Raw genomic sequence first — 17,757 nt, forward strand, 5'->3', positions numbered from 1 at the left:
CCCTGGGGTTGGGATTATTTTTCAGGGTTCCTGGGTTTTGTGACATGTGGAAAGAGGTCAGCGCCTCTGCCCCCTGACAGAGGGGATGCACAGAGACGAATGCGGAACTCTAGAAACAAGTGCAGAGTGACTATATGCCTTGTCTCTAGAGATTTGCTAAGGAATAGCTCTAAACCTAGCACAACTTCTAAACCTGTGCGACATAGTTTGAAGTACTTGCGATGGGGCTGGGAAATGGTGGACAAAGTCAGAAGACTGTGTGGCCCATGAGGCAAGGAGCAGAGCTTCAGACACTGCTGGCCCTGCCTCGCGTGGACAGCTTACGGGGGTGACCACGAGCGCCCGCTGCGGTCAGGCCCTGTCCCTGTCCGTCCAGCACAGGCGGCTGTGTGTATGTGTGATGTGCAGTTAGATGCAGTCGGACACAGTCAGAGCACGTATAATTGCGAACGACCAGAGAGCGTGAGATACAGTCCTGAATCCTCGGTGTGGCTGTGAAGGCTGCTGGTGACTCCCGGCTCTCCCCGAACCACCCTGGACCCCGGCCTGGGCTTGGCGCCCTCTGCACTCTGCGCTTCTCTTCAGGCCTTCACACTTAACACTTGTTCAAATAATTATTATTAATGATATGGTCGTGTTTAACCTTCCATGATGATTCCCCACGAGATTCTTTTTATGTCGCTACCTCCCCAGGGCCTGGCCCATGATAGGCATCAGTGAGTGTGTTGTAAATGACCGAGAAATCATGCTTCTGTTCCTTATAAACGTGCCCTGACCCTGTCAGTTACGTCAGTGTCACCGCGTCTCACTGTGGCCTGCTGTGTGCTCTCTTTGACAAGACCCCGGAATGGTTGGACAGTGACTCCTGCCAAAAGTGCGACCAGCCTTTCTTCTGGAACTTCAAGCAGATGTGGGACAGCAGGAAGATTGGCCTGAGACAGGTGGGTGACGCGGCGCTCCATCGCATGGTGACTGTGTGGAAATAACTTTGCTGTGTGGTCTTCGAGGAGGCAGGGGTAAATGTCACCATGGGGTCACCTGGGACTGCACGTTGATCTATTCCCTCTCCCCACTACAGCTCATTCCTGCCGGATTCAGTTTTTGCGGTGACTTGTCCCCAGTCAGTAGTTGGGGATTGACTCTAGAATTCTAGTGGCATCTGTTGAAATGTACCTTGAAGTTAGAGGGATCCTTAGTCAAGTTATTAGCTTGGCTCGTCTCGGTACCAAAACATGCAGTTATAGAAGTAGTACCTGTGTCTTCTTCATGGCTTAACTTGCCCTCCTTCTGTCTTAGTCCTAGCTACTTAGATCTACTGATAACACAGCATTTCCAGCCCGCTGCCGTGTCGGGTTTGCCCCTCCCCAAGGAAACCCCTCGCTCACGTCGTTGCTCGGCCAGGCTGAGCGTGGCCGGCGTGCAGGCAACAGAGGGGTGCAGGGTCCATTCACGTTCTCCCGCCTCGGGCAGCCTGACCTCTCGAGGTGGCACTTCCTCATCTCCCCCAGCTTCCTGATGACCTGACTGCTGGATGGGTCCACTCGAGTTCCTAGTGATGATGACCAGAGAGGACCGAGAATGGGGGAGGGGGCGGCCAGACGTGTTTCCCAGCAGCCCTCATTCTGGATAAATAGAGCGCAAAAGGAGACCACACCTGGTGTGCTCCCCTCCGCTGTCTGCGGCTCTCTGGTTCAGCACGCTCACCTGAAAGCTGCTGATCACACCCGAGCCCACCTGGGGACACGGGGCTTGGCCGCCGTAATGCACACGTGTTCTCTGTCCCCTCAGCACCACTGCCGCAAGTGCGGGAAGGCCGTCTGCGGCAAGTGCAGCTCCAAACGCTCCTCCATCCCTCTGATGGGCTTCGAGTTTGAAGTGAGGGTCTGTGACAGCTGCCACGAGGCCATCACCGATGAAGAGTAAGTCCCAGCAGCCTGCAGAGTTGTCAAGCTTCAGGGGCCAGTGTGGCCTGTGAGCTGCGCCCGGCACCTCAGTCAGGACTATGGGTGCCCTGGTTCCTGCTGGTTTAGAATGCAGATCCTGGCAAGTGGGCAGAGCCCTCCTTTCCACCGAGTGTGTACTCTTGGGAGACAGGAGAGGAGAGAGTACCCACAAAGAGCACCTCTCAGCCCCAGGGCCATGTGCATTGCAAAGGGATGTTTTCCAGGCAGAGCCTTCTGTATCCTCGCCTCCTCAAGAAGCCCCCAGGAGTTCAGGAGCCCAGGGTGCACTTTCTGGCCCCCGCTGGTGTCTTGTACAGGAGCTGGCTCAGTCCCCAGGCTCCAGGGGTCTTGTTCTCCAGGAAGAGCTAAGCCACTGCGCCTAAGAGCAAACACAACCAGTTGCCCAGCTACTCGGTCTTGCTGATCAGTCTTGCCCAGAAACCCAAGACCATGGGTTATTGCGTCTCAGCGAGCTCAGCAGGAGGGACAGATCTCAGCTGTCTCTTTCCTGTCAGCTACTTGGAAACTGCCCCACGTGCAGACAGAATGCTCTGCCGGGAGTTCCCTTTTCAGGGGATTACAGCAGCACTTCCTAGGGAAGCGGCTGCCTAATTCTCCCGCCCCCACACACCTCCGGCACCTCCTGTGTAGTAAAATCCTTTAAGTACTAGATGGGTGTCTTAAAAGCTGTGTGTAAACAGAAACATTTAAAATGCACCTGAGTTTTAAAATTTTTTCAAATAAAAGAAATGCAGCAGAGCAAATCAGCGTTTAAAGGGAATTCTTGGCAAGTTAATAAAACAAAGCGTTCTTTTACAGTAGCCCTGACTCAACATGATTTTCATTATCAAATATAAATTAGGATGCCCTTCCCTAAGTATTTCTGTTCACTGTTATTTTCCACTCATCGTACATGAAGAAATTAAGACGAGTTCTTCTCATTGAGTTAGATTGCCGCGTGCGATCTCAGAGATACTCCAGTTCAGTTCTTCCTTTTACATATAAAGACCCAGACCCAGACCCAGAGGGTCTAACTGAGGGATTGCAGATTAAACCGAAATCTTCACTTCTAAATACTTTAAAGTAGCCAGTTCTAGTATGCTGAAGATCTAGTCCCCAGAGTTAGCTGTCGATAAAAAAAAAAACATTCACGTTCAGACAGCCCTCTGCAGAGGGGTGGGCACCCCTGACGCATGATTAGAGAAAAGCTGTCCCCTTCACAGGCTCCTGCCCCACTCCCCACTCCCTGGAGCTTCCGCCTCTTCTCTGCGGACACGCTTGCATTGCCTTCAGAGCACCTGGGCAGTTGGCAGGACTTCTCACTAAAACAATGCATGGATTAAAAAGTAGAGCCCAGTGTTCGGGTGACTATCTTACCAGGGAGTCCTTCCGAGATCAAACTTAGCCAAAACACTCCAGTGGTGGGTTTTTTTTTTAATTTGCCAAAAATACGGAGATTTTCAAAGACTCTACTAAAGCAACAAATAGTATATAAGGGACTTTTGAAAATGTCACCACCTCTTTCTCATTTTGGAGAATATAAGAGTCTTTTACTTAATAAAAAAAAAAATAAAAAATAAAAACCCACGCCAGGTCCCAGGGGGTAGAGGTAGAGGTAGGTCTGAGCAGCATTTCTAACAGTGACGCGGTTTCAGCTACTTGGCTAAAAATTAGAGTTTGACGTCACCCTAGATAGCCTTTGTTCCTGTGTCACGACCCTTCACCCTCGGACACTTTCTGTGCCCCTCCCAGACGAGCGCCCACGGCCACCTTCCACGACAGTAAACACAACATCGTGCACGTGCATTTCGATGCCACCAGAGGATGGCTACTGACTGCAGGAACCGACAAGGTTATTAAGGTAGGATTGCTGTCCTGTTTTAGGGGCTCTCCACCCTGGCCCTGCGTGAGCGGACGTACAGGAGCACCAAGGCCATGGGAAACGTGCTCGGAAGGTTGCCTCTGGCAGGAAGCGTGTTTGAGAACCTGTTTCATACACGGTGCATGCCCGGCACTGGCTGTGCACACCAAGAGAAGACATGGCTCTTGCCTGCAAGGAGCAGCTAGTCTCTGGGGACATACTCTTACTTATTGATTTGAGAGAGAGAGAGAGAGAGAGAGAGAGAGAGAGAGAGAGAACATCAGTTTGTTGTTCCACTCATTTATGCATTCATTGGTTACTTCTTGTATGTGCCCTGCTCAGGGATTGAACCCACAACCCTGGCATAGAGGGATGACACTCTAACCTATTGAGCTGCCTGGACAGGGCTTATTGGAACACTCTCTTAAAAAGACAGGTAATAATAGGTCACATATGCAGTGGCCAGCAGCGTGATACAGACAAGAGCCACTCTAAGAGTTCCATCAAGGAAGATGGTGCTGCTGGAGGTGGCTTCCGAGGCGGGGGGAGTTGAGATGAGCCCAGAGTGAATGGTAGGTCTGGAATAAGCCAGCAGGCATTAGACAAGGTCTTTCCCCGGTGGGATCAGTTAACCTAAGAGCAACCCCCTGGGCCTGCCTCTCTGAGGCTGGTGGTCTAATGCCAGACCAGAGGTCCGGGGCAGGAAGGGCCACCCCGTGTCATTTCCTGAAGAACACAGAGGCCTGCACAGGCGTGCCCAGCGCACTGAGCTCTGCTCCCATGCCCCTTCTGGTCGATTCTTCGAGGCAGCAGCAGGATGCGGTGGTTACAATAATGCCCTTTGGAAGCCCCAGGCCTCTGTGACTTTGAGCGAGTTTATGGTGAGCTTCAGAGTCTCCGTTCCTTTCTTTCTGAAACAGAGGCACCTCGTTCGGCTGCTTGGAAGGCACATGAGACAAGATGCGGACAGGACACAGCACATCCCTGACACCCATTCGGTGCCTAATGTGTCCTAGTTCCCTTCCAACTCCAGTGACTAATCTGCCTGTGTTCTCCATTAGCCCTATTACCACGTCCAGCCGCCAGTCGTGTTGTTGAGGTTTATGTTGTACCTTTTAAAGGAAAATTCTATTTTAAAGAATTTAGAATCATGTTAGCATTGAATTTAGTTGCTTGGTCAGTTTAAAAACTCAGCAGAACTTAGTCATAAGGACTGGTTATCCTCGACACTATTTAATCTTAGCTCATCGTGTATGTTCTTATTCTCTTCGCAGTTGTGGGATATGACCCCGGTGGTATCTTGATGACGCCCCCGGCGTCAGAAAGACGGTGTTTGCTCGAGAAGTGGTGGTTGGGACCCAAGTCGGGCCGGAACTGTGGAGCAGACGTGCGAGAGGTCGGACGCTGGTGGAGTTAGCTGGGTTTGAACGCTGCTTGCGCACACGGCGGTGAGCTAGTGAGCGTGCACGTGCAGGGACCGCTTCGACTCATTCACACAATTTAAAAGAAGATATTTTTTTAACAAATGGTTTATACAGTCTGCCTGTGCCGCATTGTTTTGAGTATACTGAAAACTCTTTGTGGGGCATTTCCTTTTTATATTTTTCACCCCTTCATTTTAGTGGTTGCTTTGTGTGTCGGAGGAACGAGGGAAGGGTACTTTTGTGTCATTATAAAACAGTGCCCGTGGCTGTCACAGGGCGCGGGTCCTGTGGTCAGCAGCTTTTTCTCTCTGTGTGTCTGTCTACCCTGCCCTTCATCTGCGTGTTGACAGTGGATTCAGTGTTTCTGCTTCCATAGAAAGAAATCCTCTTCAACTGAGAGACTGGAAAACCATCCTTGTAGGTTTACCAACTGACTCCTTGAATCACCCGAGAACGGTCTGCTAACGTCTGACTTACTCATGTTCTCACCGAGGAGAAAGGCCTGGTGTTCCTGCCTCGGTTTCCTCTGCCGTTCCCACCTGAACAAACGCTGTGGAAAGCTGTTCCCAGCCGTTGTCATCACGGAAATAGATTCTCCTAACTCAGAGCTTCAGCGATCATTTCTAGCTCAGCGGGAGCCTCTGAGCCTCTCACGTTTCGGTTTTATTGACACAGCTCTCCCTCACTCATGATAAAAGCAAAGAAAACAAAAAAACAAAACCCTATGTTCTTCCAAAAAAAGGTTTTTTTAATTAACTTTTCATTTTAAAAAGTTAATTTTTTAATTAAATTTAAAAACATTTTGTTTTTTAATTCAAAAAAACCTTTTTTATTGATTTTAGAGGGAGAGAGAGACATCGATTCTTTGTTCTACTAATTTATGCTTTTGTTGGTTGATTCTTGTATGTGCCCTGACCAGGGATCAAACCGGCAACCTGGGTGCATCAGGACGAAGCTCTAACCAGCTGAGCTACCCGGCCGGGGCACAAAAAGTGTTTTAAGGGGTGTTCTTCTGAATGTGAACATGTTCATCACTGCGGGGTTGTGTCTCGCTCTTCCTCACCATCTGAGTTTTCTTTCCCTTTGAACACTAGACACTTCGCTAACTCTCATACCAAACTTTGCAACCTGAGACGTAAAAGGTACGGACTCCTTCAGCTCAGGACGCGTCCTCATCAGGAATGTAGGAAAAGGACTGCAGGAAGTCAGCCGGAGAACTCCCATTTCAGAGGAATGCAGTCAAATCTGATACAGTGGGATAGTCTCGTGTGTGGTGACTCAACTCGGGATACTGCAGTCCATTCTAAAAACTCTTATTTGCACCTGTAAGGACAGAACTTGGGTGGGCAAGCATTCGCTGTGTGCCTGCCCCACCCTAGGCTCTTTCCATGGGCCACCTCAGCCAGCCCGCACCTGCGGGGCCTTGTGGGGCCCACTAAGTCTCTCGGGGATTATCAGGCTAAGTAACACCTTACAGATGCTTGGACCAGTTACTTGCCCACGCTATGCAAGGCCTACCTCCACAGTGTCTTCCTCACTTCTGGCTCGACAATTTTCTGGTGGTAGTACTTTAAATCCTATTTTTTTCTCTTTTCCTGGAAAGCAATTTTTTCCCTCGTGATCATTAATTCTTTTTCCTTTCTAACCAAGAGAAGTACTATACTACCAGCCACACTAGGGTACCACCCCTGACGCTGACCCAGCGTGCTTCCTGGGGGTGGAGCTTCCTGGAGATGACTCTGCTGCTGCAGCGTGGGCAGGCAGGACCCCTGGGCGGGCCTCAGTCTGCTGCCTCGGCAGTCGTCACCCAGACATCAGGCCAGATCAGCCCGAGGGACCACCCTCAGAGGCGGCGTGTGCATGCACATGCAGACCCGAGCGAGTCCCTGTGTCTCTCCACTGGCCCCGTCCACACTACCGATGCTTGCCTTCATGTTGTTCGAGTTCATCTGAGTCTTTTCCACTTGACTGCTCTGTGGGAGAGCTTTAAAAAGGGAATTCCATTTAAAACATTCAGGTATCTATTTTGTAATTTATTGCTAGAACCTGCAGCCATTATTAAGTTGTACATAATAGAGAACTCCGCTGGAAATGAGTAACAGAAATGGGTCGTTCTGTTCTCTCTCTCGGAACTCCAGCATGGGAGAGGAAGACCCAGAGCTGGAGGGACAGTGGGCCAGGCACCCGCAAGCCTGGCGTGGATCTGACTTAGATCCAGGGGAGCTCGCACCCGATTTGGGAAGCTGATTGTCCCTGTCGGACCCCTAGGCACACTACGGTGGCTGTCTGTGGCCCTGCACTTCACTGTTGTCATCTCCCCCAGCCCACAGAGCCACTCAGAGATTAAACCACTTGACACTTAACTGGTGATGGAGTCAGAGTTACAAACTGCAGACATGTCAAGGCATCCACTTCTCTGCTCTGTTCTTTCTCCTCGTGCGAATGGGTGCTTGGATTCGGTGAGAAGTGCTTAGCAAACCAATAGTGTGTGTTGGTAATACTGTGAATTCTTGAGTTTTATGTTGACTCTCCACCATTTTTGTGACTCAGACATATGTGTGCTGGTGTTGGGTGCCTTCTGGGTGCCGTGCCTTCCATGCATGTTATAGAAACGAGCCTTCGTTCACCCGGAGAGGAAGCTGGACCAGCACTTGCCTCTCCTCCTGTCTAGCTAGGTTAGCTGTCATGGGTCTGGTTTTACTCGGTTGGATTTGTACTTTACATACGTTTTTGCTCTATTCAACACAAGCAGCTCTGACAAGTAACGCCTGGCAGGGCTGAGTGGGGAAAGCTGTGGAACCGCAGTTACCACGCCCACAGTTATTCTTTCTTTGGGTGGGTAAAACTGCCCACGAGCTCTCCGTCCTCCAAAGAAATGACGTTCCTGGAACCTTTAATTCCTGGGTGTGTCTCCAAAGTAGCCAAAGTGGTTTTACATCCAGTGCTTGGAGTCATGTGTCTCTTTCTATGAAGTCAGCCAACCATGGTGTATTTCTCACTTGATCGTTTGAATTATTCAAAGAATCATGAAATCGTGAAACTGGAAGGGATCTCCAGAGATCTAGAATGTTCCAAGCACAGAACACTCTAGTTCTCGCAAGCAGTTAGAATAGCTAAATTGTGAGCAAGAGAATGTAAAAGAATTTTTGAGGACTGACTGGTTTTTAGCATGAATGGGAGGGGTGACTTTCAGTGCCTCCAGGCAGGGAGTGCTGCAGACCAGTTTGTTCCTCCTCTTACGAAAAGGTGACCCTTCCTCCGACCCCAGCCCGGTGGTCCTGAACGGCAGGGGCAGTGCAGGGAGACAGTCACTGCAGCTCTTCATCAGCACAGCCCCTCTCCGCACTCTTTCCCAGAGACAGCCCAGCGACAGGGTTTCAGTGGGAACCAGGGGCCCCAGGAAGCCCCTCGCTCTCCTCATCCGGCCGAGTTCCGGCTGCCGGTGGGGGACACACCAGGCCTGCAGCGCTCGCCCTCCCTAGGGAATATTGCCCGTCCATGGTTTGAGAGTCATTTTTTAAAGGCATAATTTATTTTTCCTTCAGATTAATCTATTTTTAAATCCTGAATTTTGACTTTGAAGCAAAGAGATAGCTCCAAACTGTGTATCAAAGCTTCTGGATGTAAACTATTCATTAAATGAGATTCTTTTGGTTTTGCCTTTTCATAGTCATTTAATCGTATGTGAAGACCTTGTTCACTAAGACATATTTTAAAGTGAAAGAAAGCATTTTACCAAAAACATTCTGTATTTCTCTCAAAAACAATGCTGAGTAGGATTTTTCCTGATGTGAAGTTGCTGATGAATATCTAGCAACTTGATTGGAAAAGGAAAAACAGAAATTAAGCTCCTTGTTAACTCTCAGTTATCCGCGTGGCCCTTGAGATTCTAGAGCCCGGTTCGTCCAACCATTCGTTGAGGGTTCACTGTATGCCAGGCGTTGAACCAGGCCGGGGATGACAAGGCCCATTTCCAGCCTGGGCAGAGGCCCCGCGGGTGGGCAGATGGGTCGTTTCAGCGCACTGTGGTGAATTCAGCAGTGGGGTGCGGGTGGGGCCGAGCGACTGCTGAGGAAAGGACTTCCGAGCTCAGTGTTCAGGGAGAGCTGGGTGAGGAAATCCCTGTCTAGGCTGCAGAAACAGCAGCCTGAGACCAGGCATCAGACGGCTGCGTGGGGACCACAGGTGGTTTGAGTTGCCAGAGATTACCCAGGACTCGGCTGCTGTCCTGGAGCCTGGGCTCTGGTCACTGAGACGCAGCTGCTCTGACTGTGGGCAGGGAGGAAGCACAGTTGGCCATGGGGGATTGGCTTAGAGGCTCATCAGTTTTGGAGTTGAGGTTTTCCTGCAGTCCAGGCTCGTACCAGGGTTTCTTTTTCTTTGGAAATGCCTAGAATTGTTATCTTAACATGACCCATGGTGACTAATCTGTGAACTTCCTGGGTGCACTGGAATCCTCTCACTGGAGACAGGGAGAGGGATACAGCTGGAGGCCACGCATTCGTGGACTGGGGCTGTCCTGAGCTCCTCCCCTTTGAGGAGGAAAGGCCTGGGCCTGGGGCAGGCAGAGACCGTGATGGACAGCCGTGCTGGATGGCTGGCGTGGCACTCACACGCAGAGCCAGGGCTGCCTTCATTTTCCTCTCAGCCTTCAATTGTCCCGGCAGGTAACAGTCATTTCAGTGCAGTGTGGCAAAGGTGGTTGGTCCTCCTCGTAGTGGCACCCCCAAGTGGAAGGGGGGCCCTTTTCTCAATTCAGCAACAGTGAGAAGGGCTCCAGCAGCTGCTGCCTGGAACGCTGGCCCAGAGGAGGCAGGGCACACCCCGCCTCTCCTTGGGGGGGCTGGGCCCTTCCTGATGTCTGCCGTTGTGGCCAGTGGCCTTTCTCTGTCAGGACCCAAGTGCCATAGGCCTGTAACTTAATTCTGGAACATCCATGTCCACATTCAAACTTCAGCTCCACTCTGCAGCCAGACTGTGTACTTACTCGCTGAAGGGCTTTCGTTTGTGATTTTGGTGTAAAACGTTATCCTCCCCACTGAGAAGCCTATGTAGGCCCCACACACCAAAGGGACGTCTAAACATTACATCTGTCCCAATGCTTCCCGTGTCAGGGACTGTTTGGATGGAACGCAGAGCCCCCTGTCCGTGATATGGGAAGGAGATCGAAGCCGGGAGTGGGGGTTGAACTTGACGATTGTCCGTAGGGCCCCTTCCGATCCCACTGTGCTACGTATGACTCCGCGAATGTTGTTTACTATCGGACCGGCCCAGACCGTCTCGTCCCGGCGCCGGCTTCCTGCGTCTTTCTGTCTGGGGTCTAGGAGGTTTCGACACAGGTGGTGAAGGTGGAAGTGCGTCATGGTGCCGCCTCAGCAAACAGACCTTACAGTGTTCGCCCGTGTGAGGCAAAAGTGCGCCTGACTTTCTTGGGAGAGAAAGTACAGGCTGGTTTAAAAGGTTAAGTTGAGAATTTGACCTTGATATTGATGATTCTTCCATCCTCCCCTTTTCCCCCTTGGTTCTCTGGGAAGCATGAGAGGGGGGTGGGAACACCAGCAGGGAAAGGGTTTGAAGAGAGCTGTTCGCTCACCTGCACTGTGTTTTCCATTTAAACGGTGACAACCTGCGTGGGCAGCACACGCCATTATGCCGTACAGACCGAACCACCGAGCCGCTGGTAACATTGTACTTTCTTGTGCATTTGTGTTTTATGCCATTTGCCTTGCCTTTTAAAGGACTTATTTTTCAACGTACTGCCATTTTTGCAAAAGAATCTTTCTATGAAAAGTGCAGAGTCTCATTAACTGGAAAGCACTGGGGCCACGCAGTGTCTGCCGACCCCGGGCCTGGTCACTGCGCACGAGGGACATCGGGGCAGCTTTTCTTTCTTTCCGAAGGGAGCTGCTCCGAGGGGTCAGGCCGAAAACGTGATCAGCCCGGAGCTGGAGGAGGTGTCTCAAACGTGGCTTCTGTCACCGATTCCACCAACCACGCCAAACTGTCTTGACTGCAACTTCTGAACAGCACGGGCGGGATGGAGCAGGAGTTTCCCACCGCAGTCAGATGCCCGCGCCCGGCTCTGCCTTTCGATGCCCTGAACACGAAGCATGTTTCTGAGCTCGGCTCCCCTCCCCTCCCCTTCCCCGCCCCGTGCTGCCTCCAGCTGAACGGAGGCGCGTAGTAGTTACCCACGTGCGGGCGCCGCCCACGCAAGGGCGCCCCCTGGTTTAAAATAAACGTCTGTGGAAATCACCCTGCAGCTGTGGGCCTGTCGTGGTTGTTGTTGCCCGTCTATATAGCTTGTGACCACATACACCCCAGCAACCCCGCTTTGGTGTTAACCGTGAGGAGGGGGTGAGTCTCAGGGAGACTCAGGCACCTGGCTGTCGGGACCCCAGGGAGAGCCGCCTTCCCGCCGGACTCTGCGCACAGCCAGTGGGCTTAGCAGGTCGTCTTTATTTTGTTTATCTGGAGTTAATAAACTTGCCAAATGAGGGCAGAGAGGGCTTCGGGGCAAACACTCCTGAGGCCCATTTCATGAATAAGCACGTAGGTGGTCAGCAAGCAATGGTCTGAGAGAGTCGGTGAGTGGGATGGCTGGGGAGCGCTTCCACCAAGACCCTCGCCCCTGGTGGTGCCGCTGCCTTGCAGCCCACCTGGGCCAGCGAAGCCTCCACCACACCCAGCACTCCAGAGGCCCCCCCACTATGCTCCTTCAGAAAAGGAGAGAAACCCTCAAACGGAGCCCATGCCTGCTGGCCTTTCCAGCAGGTGCGCGCAGAGAATCACCTTCCTCCGGCAACTTGGCTGAGAAACCTGGAGCCCCTCTGGGAAGCACACCTGTGGCCCGCTGAGCTGGGTTTGCCTCCACTGTGGGCGATGAGTTATGTTTATGTAAATATAGTCTAAATCTGCTCATTGATTTGTTACAACTTTCCCTGATGTCACCTGGAAGTGAAATGGGGTAGTTAAAGGTTTTAGCCAGCGGTGGCACTAGAATACCAGGTGCATTAGGGAAGCCACTCCTGACCCTGAGCAGATGTGAACTAGGCCTCCTGCCCTTTGTTTATGTAAATAGGCACTGTCCCTTGGTTATGCTTTGCTCCTGGGACCACAGCAGTGTGCAGCCCTCCCCTGACACCCAGAGACGCAGGTGCCTTCCGACTTCCTCCCACCCCTGCCACTCCCCTCAGATTGGCAATGCGGGTTCATCTTAAATGCAGAACCCTAACGAAAACCACATTCTCAAGAAAACGAGGGATGCACACAGGAATAGCACCTGCTGTGGAAGCTGAAGTTTAACTTGTTCCCAGCCTCGGTCGTATGTACTTTAAAATAAAAGCCCTGCTCCTTATAGGTTCCCTCTTGTAACGGGGGTGTCTCGGGGGGTGGGGGATGTGGGGTCGGAAGTGAAGCGTGCCTCGTCCCTGCTCCATGCCTTCTCGTGTTTTCTAAGGAGGGTCTGCCCTGGCCTGTTGAAATCTCTGAGCAAGCTCTTCCAGGACTTCAGGGTTTCTCCTCTTCGGCTGGTGGGGAGAATGTTCCGGCATGAGGCAAGTGTGTGGGAACTGATTCCGATCTGAAAGCGAGAGGGGGTGGGAAACAAAGCCACCAGAACCGCAGCAGCCTGGACCAGCCCTCCGAAAGCCCAGCTGTGCTGCTTCCACCGGGTTCTGTGAGGGCTGCCCTTGTATCCCACCAATAAATTACTTGTTTCATCGTCTTGAGTGGGTTCCTATTACTCTTCATTAGACAAACCCTAAGACACGCAGCTCACCTTAGCTGGAAAGGTCTCCAGTTCTTCGGCGCTAAGCGGCTCACCTTTTAAAACAAGAATGTCCCTGGACAGGTGCAGGCAGAGCACCGTGAGAAATGGCTGACGGTGTTTTTTGGTCATTCATATCTTAGTGCAAAACCAGTTCAGTAACTTCTTTTCCTCTAAGACTGACTAGCTCAAATCAGGGACATTGGGGGGATTCAGAGTTTTGATGAGAAAAACAAGATATTTTAGAATACGGGCTCCTGAGAGAGGGCAGGCCTGGGTGGAGGGAAGGCGCTTCCAGTTACCAGAAAACAAGACCAAGCCTCGTCCTGCTCCCGGTAATCAGGAAAATAATTCATTATGACTCATCCCTATTTTCACTTTACACAATGCCTTCCTTCCAAGGAACTCATCATGTGGATGGGAGTTCAGTTTGAGAAAGAGATTTGGGAGTGGAATTTATGTTGGACATAGTCTTCTAAATACGGCAACGAAGACCTTTATTACATGGGTACACGACTTGGAGCAGAGCCGTCTCGCAAAGCTAATTACGAAGGGGTGGGAACCTGTGTCGAGTCCGGGGAAAGCTGAAGGAGAGACATGAAGTTCTCTCAAGGTGTTGCTCAAACCATCCACACTCCAAATTTGCGATGCTCCCGAAATCATCCCTATCTTGGGTGTGATATGTTTAAATAGCATTCAAGGTAATTATTGTTTGATGGGAAAAAATATATGGCAATTTTTACGTTTCGCTCAGGAAAACCAGTTGGAGTGCCTGATGAGAAACCTTCACAGCCAGCCTCAGCGAAAGGCACCCTGGTGACTAGCTGGTGGCCGTGTGCTTCCACTGAGACTTCTACCTGCCAGGGAAATGATGGTCCCCTGCCCCTGGGAGGTGCCTGGTTTGGCTGTTAAGGAGGCATAACATTGCTCCTTCTCCGTTTGCCCGGTGGCACAAACCTCCCATAGCGGCCACAGAGGGACTCACACCCTGACCTTACAAGTTATATGAAGACCCTCTCAAAGGTCCCGTTACTGGGGAAGCCAGCAGCACGGAGTTCCACAGGAAATGGGACATCGGGAGGCATTAGCTTCCCATGCTTCTCACCGCGCATTCTCGGTTTGGGGCCGGACAGTGCTGAGGGGGAGTCAGCTCTTTCCCTTGGCCCCTGGCCTCAACTCAGCCCCTTATCCAGTGCCATTCCGTCACCAAGTATTAGCCAAGGGCCAGCTTGTGCCCGAGCCAGTGCCAAGTACTAGTGATGCCCTGGGGGCTTCTTCCCCACCCCCGCCACCCCACTCACACCCCATAGGCACTCACAGGCCTGAAGCAGGCTGTTAGGTGAGTTACCGCCTCCCAGTTTATGTTGGTGGGGGTTGGTGGTAGTACAGACTGCTAAAAGCTCGTGGAGGGGGATGGGGCTGAGTTGGAGTGGAGCGGGTAGTCCTGGTTAACACTTAGAGGGCAGACAGCAACATGTCCCAAGCACGCAGGGACTGGGGCGGGGGGTAAGTGAGGGAGGGCTGCAGGCATGCGGCGCAGCCTGTGCAGGGAGCCTTGGGTCGGAGGGCTCCACGACGGAGGGTGGGCAGTGGGGTCAGGTGAGGCTAAAGCCTGGAAGGCCAATGCCAAGGACACAAAGCTTTTAAGACCCTAAGGGACGGTCTGAAACAGAACACGAGAAGGACACAAGTGCATGGTGATGGGGAGGAGCCACCCAAGGGCACAGGGGAGCCTCCTAGTCACCTACCTGGCGCCTCCGGGCCACTCACACGTGCCAGACCCTCCAGGGGCTGTGCCACAGGAGCTGCAGCAGAACCAGCACTTCTGCCGCCAGGTGTCTGACCGGGCGTCCCCTCCTGTCCCAGCCGAGGGAGAGGGGCCCCACCTGGGACTCCCGACCAAGCTTGCTTCACAGCAGGGACAGCCGAGCAGGCACTGGGGCCTCGGCTCGTTAAAAAGCGCGAAGGTGCTTAATTGGGATTTTGTTTTCAAAATTGCCTAAATGAGTGCCTCAGAGAACTGCTGTGAGTGACGCTCCTTTAAAAACACCCACTGAGTTCCAGCCAGTAATTAGGGAAGGCCCCCGGCCGGTTCCTGACCTCAGGGCCCTCCCACCTGGGGGCCCAGGGCCCCTGGGCAGCAGAGCAGGAGGAGCAGTCCTCACATGGCTGGGGGTGGGGGGTGGGGTGCAGTTGGGCCTGAGCTGGGGGCTGCAGCGGCGCAGACCCCACAGGGGCGATGAGGGAAGGCAGGTGTGCCTCATCCAAAGCAGCCTCCGTGACTGGCAGAAAACCAGAAGCCAAATGGCAAATGAGCCCTGACTTGTGGGTTAGTTCATTTTCTCTCCTTAGGAGGAAGGTTTAGACCAAGAGCCTCCGCCAGGGCCCCAGGGTTCTTCTGGGGGCTCAGGGGCATCCTTCCTCCTCATTGGTGTCTCGTTGGGGCTGCAGACTCCATCCCACATCCGTCTCCCCCGGGGCCCGGAATCTGTCGTCTCTCTCAAGCTATCAGCTCTCTGGGTTAAAATGTCTCATGAATGAAGGAGTAATGAGCTGGGGCTGGCACCGGGAGATATTAAACGTGCCGTGCATGACTAGAATACTGGGACCCTGACTGAATTACTAGATCGATGCAGCAGACTGGAGCTCAAGAGCGGCAGTTTAAGGAGAATTGGGTGTGACGATGGCATCACGACGCAAAGGAAAGGGAAGCTTGAGCATTAAGAATATGTACATATATAATTTACTCCAAATACTTGCTTTTTTCCGCGAGAGAGAGGGAGAGAGAGAGAGAGAAAGCTAAATGCCTACCTGATATCAAAATAACTTCCAGATGGATTAGCAAGCTAAAGAAGAGAAAATATTGTAAGAAAATAGGGAGAGGGGGAGGGGGCAGGGGAGAGCAAAGGGGGAAAAGGTGGGAAAACTGTAACTGAACAATAAAAAAAATAAAATAAAAAAATCTAGGAAAAAAAATAAGGGGCAAAAAACAAGAAAATATTTAGAGTAGAGTAACCAGGGATGCTTTTTTCCACTATAAAAATGAATAAATCAGTCTTAATGATAAATGTACAGCCTGAATACAGAAAAAATTTAAACCTCTGCGTGGCAAACCAAAACACCAAAAACAAAATTAGAAAGTAATTTGTTAAAATGAGGGGGAAAGGCACAGGTGATCAATGTGTCCAAGAAGGCTTATAAATAAATCAACAGTTTGAAAGATGATTGTTACACCCTGGCCGGGGGGCTCAGCTGGCTGGAGTGTCCTCCCAGACACCAAAGACTGTGGGTTCGATTCCCAGTCAGGGCACATACCTAGGTTAAAGTCTTTCCATGGCCAACCCTCCCCCGTAAGGTGAAAGGGGATGCTCCCAAACCTGACCCTTTTCAGACACTACTGTATCTCCACACAGACCCTGGCAGGCATGGGTCTCTGACAGTATCTCCCCTTGAACTCCAGCATCTCGGCCCTTAGGATCTAGGGACAAATTCTGCAAATACCAGGGGTGTCCTCTCAGAGTGCCAGGAATCTACTGACTTTTGCCTGGGGATCAGAAATGTTTCTAGAGGCCCAAATGAATCTTAGAAAATAGAAAACAATCTATCCCACCTTACGTAATCTGGCTGGGGAAACGTGTTTCCGATCAGAACGGCAGCCAGCAATTTCCTAGGACGCAGACAGAGTTCTGAGCTGTTCATTCGGCTCTGGGCATACTTGAGAATGACATGGTTTTAACCTCTCCGTCTCTGGGAAGACACGTTAAGCTGTCCCTCCGTCCCTGATGGGCCTCGCTGCATAGTGTGCTCTGCCTTCCACGCTGGAGAGGGTGAAGCGGTATCAAAGCGTGAGAGTGATTGTGCTTCTCAGAGAGTTTGGGGAGATCGATAAAAGGTTTCTGACACAGAAGGAAATGAAAATGAAGAGATATCAAGGCCCTCAGAAGCAGACCAGATCCACACGATAGTACATCAGAACCAGGCGTGTAATAATAAAGGCAGCCCCTTAGAGTCTGCCATACCTGGCTGCGTTCTCAATTAACGGAAAGGTACCGGACTGCCCCGAATTGGCACCCCCAGCCCTGACCCACCCTCCCCCGGCACGGCTGGTCCCTTAGCACTTATTTTGCGATGATACAGGGCCGAGTTTGCAGAGGAAACGCTGGGGGTTGGTAGAACTGTGCCCTAGCGAGGAACATGGGCTGTGGGAGCAGACAGGTCTGGGTTCAAATTCTGCTCCCCCACTTGACCTTGGTCAATGGATGCAACCTCTCTCAGGCCTAGTTTTTATCTGTGTCGGTTGGGTTAAATGATATGTATCAATATGCACCCCACTCGTGAGTGCCCAGCGCGCAGTAGACACCCAGCAGAATTTTGGGTGGGTACGGAAGCCTGAGAAAGGATTCACTCTGTGCAGTCCCACTGAAGGGCCCAGCATTTCATTTAATACTCCGTTGTCACTATATTAAAATGCGTAATCATTTTGAACAAGGTGCCCCACCCATCAGGGAGCCATCCCAGAGGGCGGCTAGCTGCGGCCTTCTGGGGCCTTGGCCCTCCAGTGAGTTCTAAGGCATGACCCCAGCATCACCCCACAGTCCTGTGCTCTGGCAGCGTGATACCACATTTGGAACAAAGTCAAAGATGGAAATATTCTGTATTAAACCTGCACCATCTTATAGCAAGCTGCTGGGTATTTGTATATAAAAAAAAAAAAAAAGCAAATGCAACCACTGGGCAGAAAGGTTCTTCCTCACTTCGTAT

General features: G+C 51.6%; 1 protein-coding gene across 2 annotated transcripts in view; it reads left to right on the forward strand.

Moving 5' to 3' along the window:
* WDFY2 (WD repeat and FYVE domain containing 2) overlaps nt 1-11,746 on the forward strand; it is a 118,514-nt gene extending 106,768 nt beyond the window's left edge. For both annotated transcript variants that reach the window (XM_024568618.4, XM_071220203.1), the window contains exons 9-12: nt 840-941; nt 1,789-1,919; nt 3,696-3,804; nt 5,079-11,746. In XM_024568618.4, the coding sequence (XP_024424386.1) occupies nt 840-941; nt 1,789-1,919; nt 3,696-3,804; nt 5,079-5,108 (372 nt within the window). In that variant the 3' untranslated portion in view covers nt 5,109-11,746. The remainder of the gene's footprint in view (nt 1-839; nt 942-1,788; nt 1,920-3,695; nt 3,805-5,078) is intronic.
* Nucleotides 11,747-17,757: the final 6,011 nt, after the last annotated feature.

This window comes from Desmodus rotundus, chromosome 13 (assembly GCF_022682495.2).
Source record: "Desmodus rotundus isolate HL8 chromosome 13, HLdesRot8A.1, whole genome shotgun sequence".
NCBI classification, from domain to species: domain Eukaryota; kingdom Metazoa; phylum Chordata; class Mammalia; order Chiroptera; family Phyllostomidae; genus Desmodus; species Desmodus rotundus.